Raw genomic sequence first — 18,082 nt, forward strand, 5'->3', positions numbered from 1 at the left:
CCCTGCACGTCCCTGCCTCACCCAGCGATATCCTTCCACCCCAGGACTGCTCCGTGGCCACCTGTAAGAAGATCCGGTGCACAATCGCCTCCCTGGAAATGCAGCAGCCACTGGAGTTCATGATTAAAGGGAACGTCAGCTTCCAGTGGGTCTCCCAGGTACGAGAGCTGCCTCTGCCTCTTGGCCAGGCGAGGGACCCCCCCCTTGTGAACAGTCCCTGTGCCCTCCCCAGAGGTGGCTGCATCTCAGTGCTGGGCCAGGGATTGCTCCTGTACAACCAGCCTGTCAATTGCTCTGGGACCCCTGGGATGATGCTCTGGGCGGGTCGGTGTCATTTCTGTTCAGGGACAGGGAGTTTCTCTGTTCCAGACTCTGCAGCAGAAAGTGACCCTGGTGAGTGAGGCCCGGATTGAATATGAGGAGAAGAAATACACCCAGAAGGAGGGATTTGTCCAGCGCCAGGTACCAGAGTGACCGTGCTGGGATAGAGAGAGTGTGGGCTAGTGGTTAGAGCTGGGAGCCAGGTCTCCTGTCTCTGCTCTGGAAAGAAGTGGAGTCTGGGGGGGGGTCATGGCAGGAGTCCTGGGTCCCCATCTCACGGCTCCTCCCCCCAGGTTCAGACGATGGTGGAACACTCTGAGGTCTCTAGCTACCTGCCCGTGGTCATGAGCAGCAGCATGGGAGGCCTGACCCTGCTGGGTGGCGTCGCTGCAGCCATCTACAAGGTGAGGGGGGCAGGGCTCGTACCCCTCCCCCACAGGGTTGGAACCTGTGGTGCTCCCAGATAGTGGGTGAGGGGCAAATGTCTTTCCTTCCAATGTTCCCACAGCCCGTCTCTCTCCCTCCTGCTCTGAGCTCTCACCATTTCCCCCTCTGTCTCCTTCAGTTTGGCCTCTTCAACTTTGCCTGTACAAGGAGATGATGGACACTGTGGAGTGCGAGGGAGCTGACCCAACCCAGAGCACCACCAATGGCAACTCCCCTGCTTCTGAAATCCCCACACAATAGCCCCCCATGCACCCATGCCCCCTTGCTTTGCCTTCCGCTGGGCTGCTCTGGATCCACCCTGCTCCCTTTTGTTTGCTGGAAAGACTGGTCAGTGCTCATCCTCCCACCAGCAAAACACGTCCTGGTGCCAACTCGAGCTAATGGTTACTCAGATTAGACTTGGCAGGATTCTAGTTCCCTTTCTGAGACTTTGATGGGAAATGATCCAAAGTGTTTACTCCGAAACCAGCCCCAGCAATGCCTCCATGTTCACAGGTTTTATTCACAGTAAGGTGGCACTCTGATACATTTTCAAGCAACAGTTTCTGTGAGTGGCCTAACTTCTCAGTTGGATTCTCAAGAGAAACATTTTGCCGTTGGGGTTTTGTGTGTGTGTGTGTGTGTGTGTGTGTGTGTGTGTGTGTGTGTGTGTTGAAACTGATGTTTGATGCTGATTATTCTCTGCCCTCCCTCCCCATCTTTCTCCTGAAGAGAGAAAGGAAGAATCCCTGGATGCTAAGGAAGCAAGCCAAACCTACATGCTTTCACTTAAAACCATATAGTGAGAAACTTTGATTGAATCTGATCTAGTCTGTTAAGTAAGGAGCTAGTAAATGTATCTGAGCCTCTAGCTATCATCTTTGGAAAATCATGGGACACAGGAGAGATTCTAGAAGACTGGAAAAGGGCAAATCTAGTGCCCATCTATAAAAAGGGAAACAAGAACAACCCAGGTAACTATAAACCAGTTAGTTTAACTTCTGTGCCAGGGAAGATAATGGAGCAAGTAATTAAGGAATTCATCTGCAAACACTTGGAAGGTGGTAAGGTGATAGGGAACAGCCAGCATGGATTTGTAAAGAACAAATCATGTCAAACCAATCTGATAGCTTTCTTTGATAGGATAACGAGTCTTGTGGATAAGGGAGAAGTGGTGGATGTGGAATACCTAGACTTATTAAGGCATTTGATATGGTCTCACATGATATTCTTATCAATAAACTAGGCAAATACAACTTAGATGGGGCTACTATAAGGTGGGTGCATAACTTGCTGGATAACCGTACTCAGAGAGTAGTTGTTAATGGTTCTCAATCCTGCTGGAAAGGTATAACAAGTGCGGTTCCGCAGGGGTCTGTTTTGGGGCTGGCTCTGTTCAGTATCTTCATCAACGATTTAGATATTGGCATAGAAAGTACGCTTATTAAGTTTGCAGATGATACCAAGCTGGGAGGGGTTGCGACTGCTTTGGAGGATAGAGTCATAATTCAAAACGATCTGGACAAATTGGAGAAATGGTCTGAGGTAAAGAGGATGAAGTTTAATAAAGACAAATGCAGTTCCTTCCACTTAGGAAGGAACAATCCATTTTTCACACATACAGAATGGGAAGCAACTGTCTAGGAAGGAGTACGGCGGAAAGGGATCTAGGGGTTATAGTGGACCACAAGCTGAATATGAGTCAGCAGTGTGATGCTGTTGCAAAAAAAGCAAACATGATTCTGGGATGCATTCACAGGTGTGTTGTGAGCAAGATCCGAGAAGTCATTCTTCCGCTCTACTCTGCACTGGTTAGGCCTGAGTTGGAGTATTGCGTCCAGTTCTGGGCACCGCATTTCAAGAAAGATGTGGAGAAATTGGAGAGGGTCCAGAGAAGGGCAACAAGAATGATTAAGGGTCTAGAGAACATGACCTATGAAGGAAGGCTGAAAGAATTGGGTTTGTTTAGTTTAGAAAAGAGAAGATTGAGGGGCGACATGATAGCAGTTTTCAGATATCTAAAAGGGTGTCATGAGGAGAAGGGAGAAAACTTGTTCATCTTGGCCTCTGAGGATAGAACAAGAAGCTTAAACTGCAGCAAAGGAGGTTTAGGTTGGACATTAGGAAAAAGTTCATAACTGTCAAGGTGATCAAACACTGGAATAAATTGTCCAGGGAGGTTGTGGAATCTCCATCTTTGATGATATTTAAGAGCAGGTTAGATAAATGTCTATCAGGGATGATCTAGTCAGTACTTGGTCCTGCCATGAGGGCAGGGGACTGGACTCAATGACCTCTCAAGGCCCCTTCCAGTCCTAATAATCTATGATTCTATGAAAACCAACAGTCTTGTGGCATCCTAATGACTAACAATTGTATGGCATAAGCTTTCATGAGTTGCAACTCACTTCATCGGATGCATGAGCTGAAAGCAAAAGAATCAGACAGTAGGGATTCAGAGATGGGAGTGATACATCAGAGCTAATTCAGTCAGGGTTGATAAATTGAAAATACCTCCAGTGGAAAATTACCTATTGTAATGACTGGGCCATTCCCAGTTCCTATACAGCTGTCATCATTATTTTCTTTATAATCGTTTCAGACTTTTATGTCTCATTACTGGGGCTTATTAAAAGTTAATAAATGTGTTGTAATGAATCCAGAGTGTTTGAATAGAAGTGTCTGGGTAATTCCATGTGGAATGGCAGATTGTATGGATAGCACATGTCTCCCAAGTGCCTAGCAGGGAGATCTCTCGTTAAGAGACCTGTGGGGGGCAGGTAGGAGTGAGTCGTGTCCGGGTCAGTGTTGCCAGGCGGGTTTAGCTCTCCACACTCAGAACCTTCTGGAACTGGGTGGGGTAGTTTTGAGGCTGCTCCAATAGACTCCCTGCCACTTGTTGCTGGGATGAGACACCAGGGCGAGCAGGCAGAGCAGATACTATGACTTGTGTGTCCTGTGTGAGCTGGGAGACACTGATCCAGGAGCAGAGAGCAGGCTGGGGTCCCTCTCCCTGAGCGCTTGGCAACCAGTGAGCGATGTTCACCCTCGAACAGGGCACATGGGCAATGCTGATTGTAGTGAGACTAGGAGAGAAAATATCTTTTTCTATTTAAAGTGTTTGCTTTGAATGTTGTTTTTGTTTTAGCCAAACTATTTTACTTAAATTGTCCCTATTAGTTGGGGGGAGCTCAGTGGTTTGGTTGTTGGCTTGTTAAACCCAGCATTGTGAGTTCAATCTTTGCAGAGGCCATTTAGGGATTTGGAGCAAAAATTTGTCAGGGATGGTATTTGGTCCTGCTGTGAAGGCATCAGACTGGACTCAATGACCATCCCTTCCAGTTCCAGGAAATAGGCAATCTCCATTAATTTATAACAAATTTAATGTTTTCATTTTAGCCAAGCCATTTTACTTAAATTGTCCCAGTTAGTGTGATTCACCAGCTTTCCTTTCAATGGAGCAATGGGGAAGGAGTCATTTCTGTTTTACTATTCTCAGATTGGTACCTTCTTGTAATGGTTTTTTAAAAAAACTTAACGGAATGACTGGTGAATCAGTTATCTGGCTAGCAGTGGTTTCAGTGGAGAAAGGAAGAGTCTGCCTGGTTTGCAACTGAAGATTCCTCCAAGCAAGGGAAGGGAAGATGTTGTTTCAAACACAGGAGACTACTGTGTATAGACAGAGCCTGGCACAGATACAAAATTAGTATCAGCATCCACATCTGCAAAAATGAGCCATGGATATCTGCCTCCCCATCCACAGATGCAGATACCCATGAATAATCATGGATTTGCAGGACTCTTTGTCCTCTCTGCTTCTTCCCAATGTGTTTTCTGTGGGGACTGACAGTTCAGATTTTAATTTTTCCTTGTTTATGTTTATGGATAACTCTGGTGATAGTGTTGGTGGATTATCAACCAGCCATGTTATGCTGTAACATCCAGAAGAAGAGAAGAAAAGCCAGATGGGATGAGACCAAAGGTCCATCTAGCCCAGTGTCCTGTCTGCCGACAGTGGCCAATGCCAGGTGCCCCAGAGGGAGTGAACAGAACCGGGAATCATCAAGTGATCCCTCTTCTGTCATCCATTTCCAGCCCAACAAACAGAGGCCAAGGACACCACCCCTGCCCATCCTGGATAAGTATTGATGGACAAAACCTCCATGAATCTATCTCGTTCTTTTTTTGAACTTAACTCTGGGTTTCCAGCTACTTTTTTCTGGGTGTTGGGGTTTTATATTTTTAGGCACTTGAGAAAGGCAATGAACTGAACTTGAGACCACCCATAGGTTACACATACTCTAAAGAATAATGGAATTAATATAATGTGTAGTGTCTAGGAGAGAGCTGGGCAGCACAGGACATACATTTCTGGGAGAAAATTGAAGACTGGGCATATGCTGGGGTCACCCTGCTGCACAACCCAGGCTGGTGAGACCCAAAGAGTAACCCAGGGGTAGCTGGCAGACTGATACTCAGGGAGTGACTTGCATACTCTTAGGCTGTTTGTGAGCTGCTGTTTAGCATGGCTTCATAACACCGCCCCCAGGCTGCAGGGTTGGGGTGACACTGCCTTTCATTAGCCCAATTGTACTCTGGAACACCATGGGGAAGCTTTGCTGGGCAGAAGACAGACACATGGAGCTTTTCTGTTCCGTGGTCTTGGCTGCAATCATTGTGGCCACACACTGGAATTACAAAGTCAGCAGCGTTCTCTGCAATAACCAGCTGTGATGCGGTGTACTGTAGGTTTCCATTGCTCTGGGAGAAAGCCGTTCCTTCCTTGTAGATAACCTACAGAATGGACAGTAGGTAGCTTATAAAACATTGCTGTGCCTAGCAGATCTGACAGCTACCGTGGGCTCCGGGCAAGGTGTGGGGGGCTTGGCCTGAGGCAGAAGGGGCAGGGCCAATGGCAGTCAGCCCATAGCACTGGCCAGATCACGATGCACCCCCTCCCAGCCCTCAGAGCCACATGGAGCCGCACTCCACTTCAGCACTCTGGCGATAATTCAAAGAGGCCCAGGGCAATTTGCCCCTTTTGCACCCCAGCCCCACTGGTGGGTCTGCCCGTGCCCAGGTTTCATATTGGCAACCAGACCCTGAACAAGATTGTTCCAAATAACACACGTCTTCTCAGTCAGCAAGCAGTGTTACCAACCCCCAATTATGACTTTTGCCAACAGGGAATTTGTCTACCCAACTGGAGCTTCCATAAGCTCTCCCAGTCATTTCTTTGCCAGTGGTTTTTTTCCCCCTGGCCTTCATGTTGTTTGCTGCAATCAGCCTGTTCATTTTTATTTGTGTTTGGTTTAGCAATGTCACGCACACAGTACACTGTTTCTTAAGAAAGCCAGGCATTGAAGCGACATATTTAAGAAAGCAGACCAGTGAACAGAAGAATTGAACACTGTAGCCCAGTAGACTAGTTTATCTTTGTTATATTCAGGAGCAATGCAAGAAACTTACAGCTTAAGGTCTATAAACCTGGTGATGTCCGCCTCTGATGGGCACGAGTCCTGCCTTAAATGCTTGGGGAGCTCTCATTCACACAGAGACTGCCCCCACTGTGTTGAAACGAGGCCGAGCTCTCATAGAGTTAAGGAGCTTAAAGTAAAATCGCTCCATATTGACAGCAACAAAAGTCATGCCTCCAACCCAGGATCTGGGCAGGGCTCATCATCTAATAAGGAAATCTCTAAGCTCTCTAAAGGAAGGGAGAGTTCTTTACCTCAGCAACCTGGGAAGACACTCTGAGGGAAAAAAGTCCAGCTACTCAGACAAGAGCTTTCTCAGCACATTCGACCGCCCAGGTACCTCGGGCGAACAGCGCAGTAAGCCTGAAAGAGCTTCAAACGCTGCACCAATAGAGGCAAAGTGCCATTCTGTGCCAGAATGCTGCACGGGGACCATGGAGCCCAAAAGGTCACTTGCACAGCTTGCTCCCGCACGGCGGCCCGGCTGAATGGCACAGAAGTCAGATGAGCGCCACAGCGGGAGGGGAAGGACATGACAGAGGCTCCAGGCCCCGCCCCCTGGCTGTGAACATCACTGCCCCGCCCCCTTTGCCTCCCATTGTGGCGCTCGGCTGACTTCTGCATTGCAGTCCCTTATTCCTACCTTATGGCTACCACATTGGCACGCAGAGCAAGCGAACTGGCCGCTCTCATGTCAGGTCCACCATTTACTATTTTTCTCAAAGATAGCATGTCCGTGCTGCCACACCCCACATTTTTACCCAAGACCGCACGACCTTTCATATCAATCAAACAATACACCTACCTATGTTCTTCCCAAAGCCCCATTCCAACACCTTTGAAGCACAGATGCACACGTTCGACGTCAAAAGAGCTCTGTCTTTCTACCTCAACAGAACAAAGCCATTCAGGTCCTCTCCTCACCTGTTTGTTTCCATCACTAACCATAACACGGGAGAGAAAATATCAGCCCAAAGACTATCCCATTGGACATCGGATTGTATTAATACCTGTTACTCACTTAATAACTTAGCTGCACCTGCTCCAATCCGAGCACACTCCACCTGGGCACTTGCAACCTCGATTGCATACCTCAGGAAAGTTCTACTGGAGGACATCTGTGCAGCAGCAATGTGGTCCATGGATCACGCTTTCAGGAAACACTACTACTCTCTTGCCTCGGGTCTTTTATGCCACACTAAATTAGCGAAGGTTGTCCTGCAGACGGCACACTTAGCGGATCCTAAGCCCCTACCTCCATAAGAAAGGGACTGTTTTTAGTCACCTGATGTGGAGCACCCCCAGGGACGTCTCTCAAAGGAGAAGAGGAGGTTACTCACCTCCAGTAACTGACGTTCTTCAAGACGAGTGTCCCTGGGGGTGCGCCAATACCCTCCCTTCCTCCTCTCTACTTCAGAAACCTTAAAAAAAAAGTAAATAAACAAAATTAAATTAAAAGCAATCCTGTTAATCACGCTCCTCCGCCTGATTCTGGAGAGAGAAGGAACTGAAGGGAGCCGGGGGCCCGCAAGCGCATAGCTAGTCAGGGAATTCATGCGCATCGCACCCCGTGCGTGCACGGCCCCCGCTGAGGCACTGCTAGCAAAACTCATCCAGAGGCGCTGGGACGCTCTACACCTGAAGTGGAGCATCCCCAGGGACGCTCATCTCGAAGAACGTCAGTTACAGGAGGTGAGTAACCTCCTCTTTTCTACCAGCTGATGCCAGAGCCAGGCACCTCCAAGGGGCCCCCCAACCAAATCTCCCTTCCTCAGAGCCAGGCACCCCCAAGTGCCCCCCCATCAAATCCCTCTCCCTCAGAGCCAGGCAAACGCAGCCAGCGTGCCCCCCCAACCAAATCCCTCTCCCTCAGAGCCAGGCAACCCCAGCCAGCGTGCCCCCCCCAACCAAATCCCTCTCCCTCAGAGCCAGGCAAACTCAGCCAGCATGCCCCCCCAACCAAATCCCTCTCCCTCAGAGCCAGGCACCCCCAAGTGCCCCCCCAACCAAATCCCCCTCCCTCAGAGCCAAGCAACCCCAGCCAGCATGCCCCCCCCTCAACCAGGCACTGGAGGAACCAGTCAGGTAAGTTCATCTTACTTTTAAAAGAGGCTGCTTCTGCCAGCTGCCTCTGCTTGCAGTGTGCTCCTGGTGTCAGAATGCGGCCCAGCTGCGGGCTCACTGATCTAAGCATCAGATGAGTCTGCTCCCTCCCTCCTAGTGTGGTGCCTGGGGGCAACTGCCCCTCCCTGCCCCCCCCTTGCTACGCCTCTGGCTCCCTTAGCCAGAGGAGACCTGGGCTGGTCAGGTATTTTTTTCCCGTTCCCTGGTGGCCGATTCACTCCCCTTGCCCCTCGCCCGCTAGCCCCGCTCCGCCCAACCCACTCCCGACCAGCCCAGCTTCCCGCCTGCCGGTTCTACTCCTCCTGATCTCCCCTGGCCAGCCCCACTCCCGCTGGCTGCCCCCCTACCCTGATTTCCCCTGGCCAGCCCCGCTGACCCTGAACCCACCCCCCAACCAGCTCTGCTTCCCGCCGGCCGCCCCTCCCTTGATCTCCCTCAGCCAGCCCCACTGACTCCAACGCCCCCTAGCTCTGCTTCCCGTTCCCCCCTCCTTCTTCCCGGCCAGCTCCGCTCCACTCCCAGCCGGTCCCTTCTCCCCCCCATCCCCATCAAGTGTGTCCAGTATTTTTTCTGAGACTACCTGGTAACCCTAATTGGAAGGAGGGGCATGCGAAAGCTCAGGGTTTGTGTGGTTGGTCATTTTTATTTGTTTGATTTCCATCTGTCTCCTTGTCGCTGCATGCGTGTGTCTGACAATTGGGGAGTCTCAGTGTAGTTGACTTTTTCTTTCTGTTTCACTCTGCTCCCTCCCTGTATAACATTCCTGAGTCCTCCCTCACCACCTCCCCATTCGAGTTCCTCTCTTTTCAGATATCACGTCTCTTTCCTCTGAGCTCTGCTGCCTCCTCTCCAGGCAGTGCCCTGGAACCCCACACGTCCTAGGAGAGCATCTACACCCCAGCACAGGATGGACCCCCTGCCTCTGCTCCTCTGCTTGTGCACAGGTAAGTGCCAGACACAGACTCTGGGAAAAGCTGGGATCCTCCTCACAGGTGCCCAGCGAGTGCCCCTCTGGCAGGGGGATGGGAACAGCAGAAGACTCCTGGGTCCTGTCCTTGGTTGGCTCTGGGGTCTGTTGGGTTACAGCCTGGGGCCTGTGCACCCGGACTCCTGGGTTCTCTCCTTAGCCCTCGTGTCAAGAGGGAGGCTGGTAATCCGGACTCTTGGATTTTGTTCCCCCAGGCTAGGTCTACACTACAAAGTGAAATCAGAAAAAGAAACACACTCTGTGATGCGCAAATTGTGTATCTTTGTCTGATTGACTTTTGAAAGAGGATCTTGTGAAATATGGAGCATCTAACACAGCACTCAATTTTGGAAAACCTTCCTCTTTCAACACATCCCTTCTTCCTTGTCCGACAAGGTTTATCGGGATAGTGAAGGAGCATGTACGCCTTTTCAAAAAATGTTCTGAAAAAAAAAAGTTCCTTGGGGAAAAAAAAAAGTTCCTTGGAAAAGCATTGCAGTCTAGACACAGCCCCGGACTCTGTCACAGGTGTGACTCCCCTTTGCTGTGGGGCTGTGTGTTCAATAGGGTGTGTGTGGGGGCGGGGAGGGAGAATCTGGAAGGCAGGGCTGCCCTTAGTGTTTATGGGGCCCTATGTAATATTATAAAACTGATGCCCCTAGGCTCAAATTGCCTTTAGAAACACAAAGAGAAGCTTACCTGCCATAAGCACTTTAAAACCAGTTTAACTAAATTGAACCCACTCTAATGCTGACCGACCATGTCTGCCCCCAGTTTTAAAACCTGTTTAAAACATTTTAAAAGAAAGTCCAATATGGTTTGTGAGGCTGCACTCTCATATTTTCTATAGAAATGGTTTTACACACAGATATATGCATAACTCAAACATGCAAAACAGGCAAGTAACCTTCCATTGTGAAGCTTGACATCCCCTGAATGCAAATATCCCATTTGTGCACATAGAAATGTGACTGCCAGGAATACCAGTGACAACTGGAGTCATCCTCAGAGTTTGATTTGGCAGATCTTAACTAGACCTGCTAAATCAAACACCAGAAGGCCAATCTCCAGTGCAGCAAATGAAAAAGTGACAGAGTCCTGTAGCACGTTATAGACTAACAGATGTCTTGGAGCATAAGCTTTTGTGGGCAAAGACTCTCTTCATCAAAGAATCCTCATGGTATTTCTTGCAAGCAGTTTGCTGTATCTGTGAAGGGAGTGGAAGTGATCTGACTGAGGGAGATCAGGAGAAATGTCTGTCTGTAGAAGGCAGCAACGTGTTCATTGAGAGGGTTGTTTCAGTTCCTAGCAGCTAGAATTTTTCTGTTAAAAAATGACTCCACGAACTTCGGTTTGGGTGATCCAATGTGAATGGTTTTGAGGCGCTTTCAGAGGGATTGAAAGTTGTTGTGGAGGAAGGAAAAACTGTGAGGGAATTAGAACAACTCCGTGATGACCAAGTGGCTGTGCTTAACCAGTTTCCTTGGAAGAAGGTGCTGTTTGAATCTACAACTAGACAGCGTGTGTCTTAGGATCAGAGAGCAGACTCGGTACCTGAGTGTGCACAGTGGAACAGCTGTGCAGTCATTCTCTGGAGAAGGCAGAGGTTGGTGGGTAAAGTCCCATCTCTAGACACTATGGACACGTCCTGCAATCTTCTCAGTGGACTTGATGTCTGATTCCATATAGAAGCAGAGGTTAATGATGAAAGGACACCGGAACTTTGAATCTAGCATGTCCGTGAAAATGGACCCTGTCTCTGATTCGGTGAGCAAGTTTCCTGCTTTAACAAGAGCGATGTTAGAAGCTGTAATTTGCCTTAAAGAGCTTTTCCCATTGACTCTCATGCTGTCTGTGAATTTCCATTACCACTCCCATACCGAGCATTGGCACTATTATTCATGGGGCACTATTATTCACTATTATTCATGGGGCACTGAGCCTACAGTTACTGCATTTGCATGAAAAGTGGCAGTGGTGTGGTATACAGGCAGTCCCCGGGTTACGTACAAGATAGGGACTGTAGGTTTGTTCTTAAGTTGAATTTGTATGTAAGTCGGAACTGGTACATATTGTAGGGGAAACTCTAGCCAAACATTTCTCCAGAGCTCAGTTTTATTCTCCCACACCTCACTTCCCTCAGTCCTTTATTCTCAAGCTGAGGTGTCTGCTGAGAAAAGCCGCCTCGCGTCTCCCTGGTCTGCTGGGGGAAAGCAGCTAGTGCGGGGTTTCCTCACCCCGTTTGTAAGTAGGGATCCGATGTAAGTCGGATCCATATAACCCGGGGACTGCCTGTATTTGAAAACAACAAGTAGTCCAGCAAAAATATATCTAGTATCATGAGCTTTCATGGGCAAAACCCACTTCCTCAGATGAGCTGGAAACTGGACTGAAAAATAATAGGAACCCAGAATTTATAACAGAAAAGGAAGGGAAGAAAAAAAACTGTCAATAGTAGTACCCATACTAACGAGGCTAATTAAGTGGGCTGGAAATGTCCTGTACTTAGCTTTTGCTGTAAATGAGGTATCACATGCATGGAAAGCTGTGGTGTATTTGGTTACACATGGACAGTTGCTCAGAATCATATATCCCTCTTTGCAAATCTCTCTGAGAGTCACATTCATACTTGTTTTGGGGGTGAGTTATGACATTCACCTGACTAAGCCTATCTGCCCTGTTCCAATCAAAACACATGCCCATGCTGTAATTCCCTGGACTTTCCACGGGATACAGTTTCTTCTGGTCTTCTATTTCTATTCTGAGCTGAAGCTTAAGTCTGGCAATTCTCTCCTCATCCTCCTTTGCTCTCTCTGCAGCTTTCCTGACTCTCTCTCGAGCAGCCAGCCGTTGCATTTGCCTTGCCATGACTTCTTTTTCCAGGTCAGTACTTTCTTCAGTCTCTCTTTCCAGTTCAAAACTCCTTTCTTTAGCATCTCTCACCAGGCCCGCTAGAAAGAGGAATCCAGCCCTTTGGAAAGACAAGAATGTGGCATCACCCGGGTTTAGGAATACTGGGGGGATGTGGAACCAAAGCCAAACAGAAATTCTGAGAAGGGAGGAGAGTGTGGACACGGTCCAGCCCTCTAGCAGTGAGCTCAGGGGACAGGCGTGATGCTGCGTCCTTGTATTGTCCGTGGAAACAGGGTTTGGATGTGACTGTGCAGAACTCAGATCGGCTTGATGCCAACCAGGGCCAGTAGCCGTTCGCTGGAAAGCTTGTCGTGCCCTGACCATGTCTATTGTGAGGTTAGAAATACGAAGTGAATATGAAGCAGGGAGCCACGGGGGAAGGTGGGGACACGCCACGGGGAAGCCCAGCTCTCTGCAGTGTGCGGGAGCCAGAACCCCCTGGCCACTAAGCCCAGTGGTACAAGCCTCTGCGGGAGCAGATAGGGCTAGAGCAGAGCCATCTACTCTCCAGCCTCTCACCGGCAGGACCCTCGGCAGGTGCGAGAAGGAAGGGAGAGGACAGGGGGCTGCTGGCTGAGAGCAGCCCCTTAGCGACGCATAGCACCCCCAGGGGCACCTGAGAATTTGGTGCCTCTAATTTTCAGGTGCCCTGCTAGGCCCATATGCAGGCATTTCGGGTGTGTGTGTGTGCTTCTTTGGTGTGTGTGGACTGCGATATATTGTGAGGGGGGGACTGAGGAAGGGGGCTGCTCTGGGTGCTGTGTCAGCAGGATCTGGACAACTGCCTGGGGAGACGGGGCAGCAAAGGTGGCTCTGCTGGGGTGTGTGAAGTGGGGAAGGGGGATGTCTGTGGGCAGAGAGGGAGGATGGAGGGAGAGGCAGAGAGCAGGGTTCTTTGGGGGTGCCACGTGAGAAGGGGAGATGGGAGTCTGTGAGGGGGCAGGAGAGGGGCTGAGGACACACATGGAGGACAGAAAGAGGGCTGGGGGGCCATGCAGTGAGGGGAGTCTCCAGGCGCCACCATGCAGAGGCGGGCGCCCCCTCCCTGGCTACCCTGCCCCCACTCGGCCAGGTTGGCAGCCACGGTGAACGCTGCTGGGCCTCCCCTTTGTGATGCTCAGGGGTTGCCGGGCTGTAGTGCTGGGTTCCTCCTTGGCAGCTAGGCTCAGGGCTCAGGGCCAGACTAGGAGATGGGGCCTGGAAAAGGATGAAGGGAAGACTGGGGAGGCCACTTCAACTCCTCCCCCATCTGCATCTCCTTTGCCCTCAGACCTGCCCCCCCCCCCCCACTTTGTCCCATTTCTGCTCCTTCTGCGGCTCTGGGAGACGGGTCTTTACCACCTTCCAGGCCTAAAAGGGGGCAGCTCTAAGGGGACTATCCTTTGCAAAGCTGGAGAGGCTGATTGGCTGCCTGGTGTTTTGTGTGTGGCATGAGTTTGGTGGGTCTCAGCTCTGCCTCCCACGACACAAGCTTGCCAGGCCCCCTGCGCTAATTGAGAGACTTGGCAGAGAGACCGAGAATGGCCTGGGGCAAGGAGCTCCCAGTGCGATGCTGCCGCCAGACCTTGGAGGCTTATGCAGGGGAGTCTTGGGAAGAAGCAGAGATGTTATTTCACTCTGCATTTGGCCCTGGTGCAACCACTGCTGGACTCCTGTGGCCAGTTCTGCAGCCCACAGCTCAGGACGGACGTTGATAAATTCAAGGGGGCTCAGAGAACAGCCCTGGGACTGACCGAAGCATTCGAAAACCCGCCTGATGCAATCCCATCGCTCATCTATTGCTGTTTAGATTAACCAAGTGAAGGCGAAGGGGGCTGATCTCGATCTATAGATACCGACCTGGGGAACAAACGTCTGACGACGGGCTCTTCAGTGCAGCACAGAAAGGTCTAACATGACCCAGTGGCTGGAAGGCGAAGTGAGACTCGTTCAGACTGGAAATACAATGGACATTTTAACCAGCATGAGCAATTACCCAGGGAAACAATGTGCTGAGGGTCGTAGTGGATTCCCTTGCTGGGATATTGCTAGCTCTAGATATCTGTGTAGTGTGCTACAGGTCATGGGGGCTAGTAGCTGTTGTGCGGCTGAAATCTGAGCACATGACCTGCGGTTTGGCAAAGCAAAAACATAAAGGTCAAGTGGTCAAAGCCAATTTGTACCAACCCACTTTGTTAGGTTCTTGGGAAAATGAGGAATCAGTAGACCAGGAAACACTGTAAAGAGGCTGCTACACAAAAAGGGTTGAAAAGGAGAGGAAATGGCACTGCTTGGATCACAGCGACCTGCCCAAGACTGTTTCTTTGGAATTGAGGATGAAAGCCAAAGACAACAGGGACGAGTGATTAATGACACAATAACAGCTAAACCTGCTCCGTTACAAAACATACATTCTAGTCCACAATGGCCGGGTATATTTTTTTAAAATGTTTATACTGTCAAATTAAAAAAGCAACGAAATGTCTAAATTGACCCTACAATGTCTATTAGAGAGTTTGTCTATTTGATCAAGAACTCCTCCCAAGTTCAGTCGGCAGCTTCCTGTTACCCTACTGTAGAGCAAGCTCAGGGTTTGGCTGCGACAGGAAAACGGGCTGAACCTGCAATGGGATTGCTTCTCATGACACCAAACAGAACAAAGACAGAATCACCAAAGCGAGGGCAGCCCTCAGAACTGACATAACTCAGCAGATGTGGAAAGAGACCGAACCAGAGGTGAAAATAAGCTGGTGCACCCCAGTGTGCTGCTGTGGCCAGAAGGAGCCGGCAGGCTGGGGCGCTTGGCTTCAGAAGGAGGCAGTGAGTGCTCCCAGCCTGGCCCCTGGGGATCAGCTACCAGCTGTCACACTGAGCAGCCTGCAGCCAGGCAGGTGAAACCATCTGGCACTGACCCAGTTCTAAGCCCATTTACCAGGAGTCCTTTTAGGAAGACCGAGGGGGCTGAAACTACCCCACAGTTTCATTCAAAGACATTACTGGCTGTTCCCCTTCATAACTGTCAGGGAGTGAGGGGAAAGTGCCCAGTTTGCTGCATGGCTCACTTTGGCTGGGAGGGAAGGGGGCAGATGAGCTGGGCACTTTGCTCTCGCTCCTTGACAGGGACTGGAAGGAGAACAGCAAGTAGCTTCAGCCCCCCACCCCCACAACTTTTTAATCTTACACACACAACCCCTTGCCCTGAGCACCCCCTCTGCCCTGTGTCCTGCAGCCCTCCCCACCTCACCTCGACCCCTGCACCCCTCTACTCCCCCCACCTGCCCTGAGCCCATCCCCACCTCACCCCTACCCCTGCCCCTCTCTACTCCCCCCACCTGCCCTGAGCCCCTCCCCACCTCACCCCTACCCCTGCCCCCCTCTACTCCCCCCACCTGCCCTGAGCTCCTCCCCACCTCACCCCTGCCTCCTGCACCCCTCTACTCCCCCCCACACCTGCCCTGAGCTCCTCCCCACCTCACCCCTGACCCCTGCACCCCTCTACACCCCCCACTCCTGCCCTGAGCTCCTCCCCACCTCACCCCTGACCCCTGCCCCCCTCTACTCCCCCCACCTGCCCTGAGCCCCTCCCCACCTCACCCCTGACCCCTGATCCCCTCTACTCCCCCCACACCTGCCCTGAGCTCCTCCCCACCTCACCCCTGACCCCTGCACCCCTCTACTCCCCCCACCTGCCCTGAGCTCCTCCCCACCTCACCTCTGACCCCTGATCCCCTCTACTCCCCCCCACACCTGCCCTGAGCTTCTCCCCACCTCACCCCTGACTCCTGCACGCTCAGTCCCTGAGTCCCCCACACCCAGCCCTTTGTCTTCACTCCTGCTCCCCTCCTTACACACCCCAACCCCTCGCTCTGAGCCCCCACATGTCCAGCCCCTGCCCTGAGGCCCCATAGCCACTGTCCCCTGGCCTGAGCCCCCACATCCCAACCCCCAGCTCTCAAGCACTGGCCTGTTCTCCACAGGGGATGCTCTAACTGGAGACTGTTTAACCCCTGCAGTGCTGGCCCCCGGCCGTGGATGCATTGTGGATGTGGAGGGACCCACCATCTTCCAGGTGTCAGGTGCAGGGTTCACACAGAGCATGATGCAGTTCGGGAGCAACTGCTCCGGAGGGTAAGGGCTGAACATGGGACCCCTCATGACTGGGGTCCAATGCTAAGGGGCCTGTTTAGCTGGGCTGCCCCTCCCGGGCTCCACTCCCCTGGGTGTGATGGGGCATCCCCGACACCCCCTGTTTTCTCCCCGCAGGCTGAGCGCCGAGGACCTGCAGCAGATGGGAGATGAGAATGTAACCGGCAAATTCTACACATGTGACCCGGGCTCCGTGTGCTGCCAGGAGAGCCCCACCCAGAGTAGGACCCTGTGCTTTGGGGTGCAGCAATAGGACGGGGTTGGGAGCCAGGACCCCGGGTTCTGTCCCCAGCTCTGGGAGGGGAGTGGGGTCTAGAGCAGGAGGTGCGGGGGTGGGAAGGGAGCCTGGACTCCTAGTTTCTATCCCCAGCTGGTGGGTGTGTCCCAGTGGTCAGAGCTGGGCATTAGGCGTTCTCCGGTCTATGCGCCACACTGGGACAGGAGTGGGGTTTGTTTACTCACCTCTCTCCTCCCTCAGGGCCCGCTGATGCCATGAACACGTCCCTCGGTTTGTCTCCGGCTGCCCGAGGCCCCCAGCCCCTGGTAGGTACCACGCCCAGGGGAGGTGGGTGCTGAGACCCGGGTCCCCCCAAAGCTCACTGTTCATGGATGGGAGTAACTGGGCGGTGTCGGCCCGGCTTGAGAATTGGTGCAGAGGTGACAATTGAGTGACATCACCATGACGACACGGTAACTGTGCGAGGGCTGTAACTGGAGGGGTGGCACAGTGGCGGATGGTGGTAGCCAGGTAGCCTCGGTTGGCTACAGTGACTGTGACACTCTGAGCAGAGCCATCCTGTCTGTAGGAGGGTTCAGGGTGGCTGCTCAGGACTCACGGTGGGGCCTCAACCATCCTGTGGACAGGCCTGGAGTGGGGCAGCAGCAGGGTCCCTCTGCCTCCCCCCTGCTCTGACTGTGGCAGCAGGAGCCGGAGTGACCCAGCAGCCTGCTCCATGCCACCCCACCACCCTCCCCCGGCCCCAGGGGGCTCTGCTTCCTGCCGTGGTGAATGGGGGGGACCCCTGCTGCCACCCCGCTTGTGAGGGATGGAGACAAGTGTCCGATGTTGCCATGGTGACAGTGACTGTGACCTAGCGCAGCAGGAAGTGTTGTAACTGGGTTGTCGCCAGAGTGACAGCGACCAAACCCCAACCCCAGCCCTGAAGCTGCATCCTTCCAGGCCAGTCGGAGGGCGGGGCTGCCACGCCACAGCCCAGCCCTGCTGGAGAGCGTAGGCACCTGTGGGAAGGCGATGCCTTCCCTTGCCTGTGGCACCTGCACCCACGGCTGCAGCCCCAAAGCCCCTGTGTTCAGGCCGGCGGACGGGGGGCAAAGAGGGGAACTGCCCCAGGGCCTGGTGATTCTAAGGGATTCGGGGCTTCAGCAGCTGCTGGTCAGCCCCGTCTGGGGCTACAAAGCCCTGCCCCTTCTGCCTGAGGCCCTGCCCCTCTGGGGCTATGGCGCTGCTCCCCACACCTTGCCCCGGGGCCCATGGCGGCTGTCGGCCCGGCTGCCTGCGTTAATCCGGCCGAGGGAGCAGTGGGAGGGGGGGAGGCAACCGGTGACTCCTGCTTCCTTCTGTGCCAGACCCTCCGGAAGCTGCAGCACAACCCAGGCACCCAGCCAGGTGAGAATAAATGCTGGTGGGGGCGGGTACTCGCACCCTGGGGATCACAGTGGGTACCCGGCCATGGGCAGGTGGAGGGGAGATGGGTGTGGATGGGCCCCT

General features: G+C 52.3%; 1 protein-coding gene, 1 long non-coding RNA gene and 1 pseudogene across 3 annotated transcripts in view; 2 read left to right on the plus strand and 1 right to left on the minus strand.

Annotated features, from left to right (window-relative positions):
* The window catches only part of LOC106732928 (integrin alpha-D-like), a 32,375-nt pseudogene extending 28,963 nt beyond the window's left edge, over window positions 1-3,412 (plus strand).
* Window positions 3,413-8,934: 5,522 nt separating this feature from the next.
* LOC102456459 (integrin alpha-D-like) overlaps window positions 8,935-18,082 on the plus strand; it is a 45,548-nt gene continuing 36,400 nt past the window's right edge. The window contains exons 1-5 of one of the 2 annotated variants that reach the window (XM_075928898.1): window positions 8,935-9,292; window positions 16,221-16,335; window positions 16,471-16,574; window positions 16,832-16,896; window positions 17,941-17,980. In XM_075928898.1, the coding sequence (XP_075785013.1) occupies window positions 9,256-9,292; window positions 16,221-16,335; window positions 16,471-16,574; window positions 16,832-16,896; window positions 17,941-17,980 (361 nt within the window). In that variant the 5' untranslated portion in view covers window positions 8,935-9,255. Of the gene's footprint in view, window positions 9,293-16,220; window positions 16,336-16,470; window positions 16,575-16,831; window positions 16,897-16,970; window positions 17,747-17,940; window positions 17,981-18,082 lie in introns of those variants that run through there. The other variant, XM_075928899.1, reaches the window with a different exon arrangement.
* On the minus strand, window positions 11,922-16,971 carry LOC142829384 (uncharacterized). Its single transcript, XR_012903770.1, has 3 exons — window positions 16,816-16,971; window positions 14,068-14,162; window positions 11,922-12,286 (listed from the first exon to the last, which is right to left on the minus strand). It is a non-coding gene; the product is annotated as an uncharacterized LOC142829384 (long non-coding RNA).

Source organism: Pelodiscus sinensis, chromosome 4, assembly GCF_049634645.1.
Source record: "Pelodiscus sinensis isolate JC-2024 chromosome 4, ASM4963464v1, whole genome shotgun sequence".
In the NCBI taxonomy this organism is placed as follows: Eukaryota; Metazoa; Chordata; order Testudines; family Trionychidae; genus Pelodiscus; species Pelodiscus sinensis.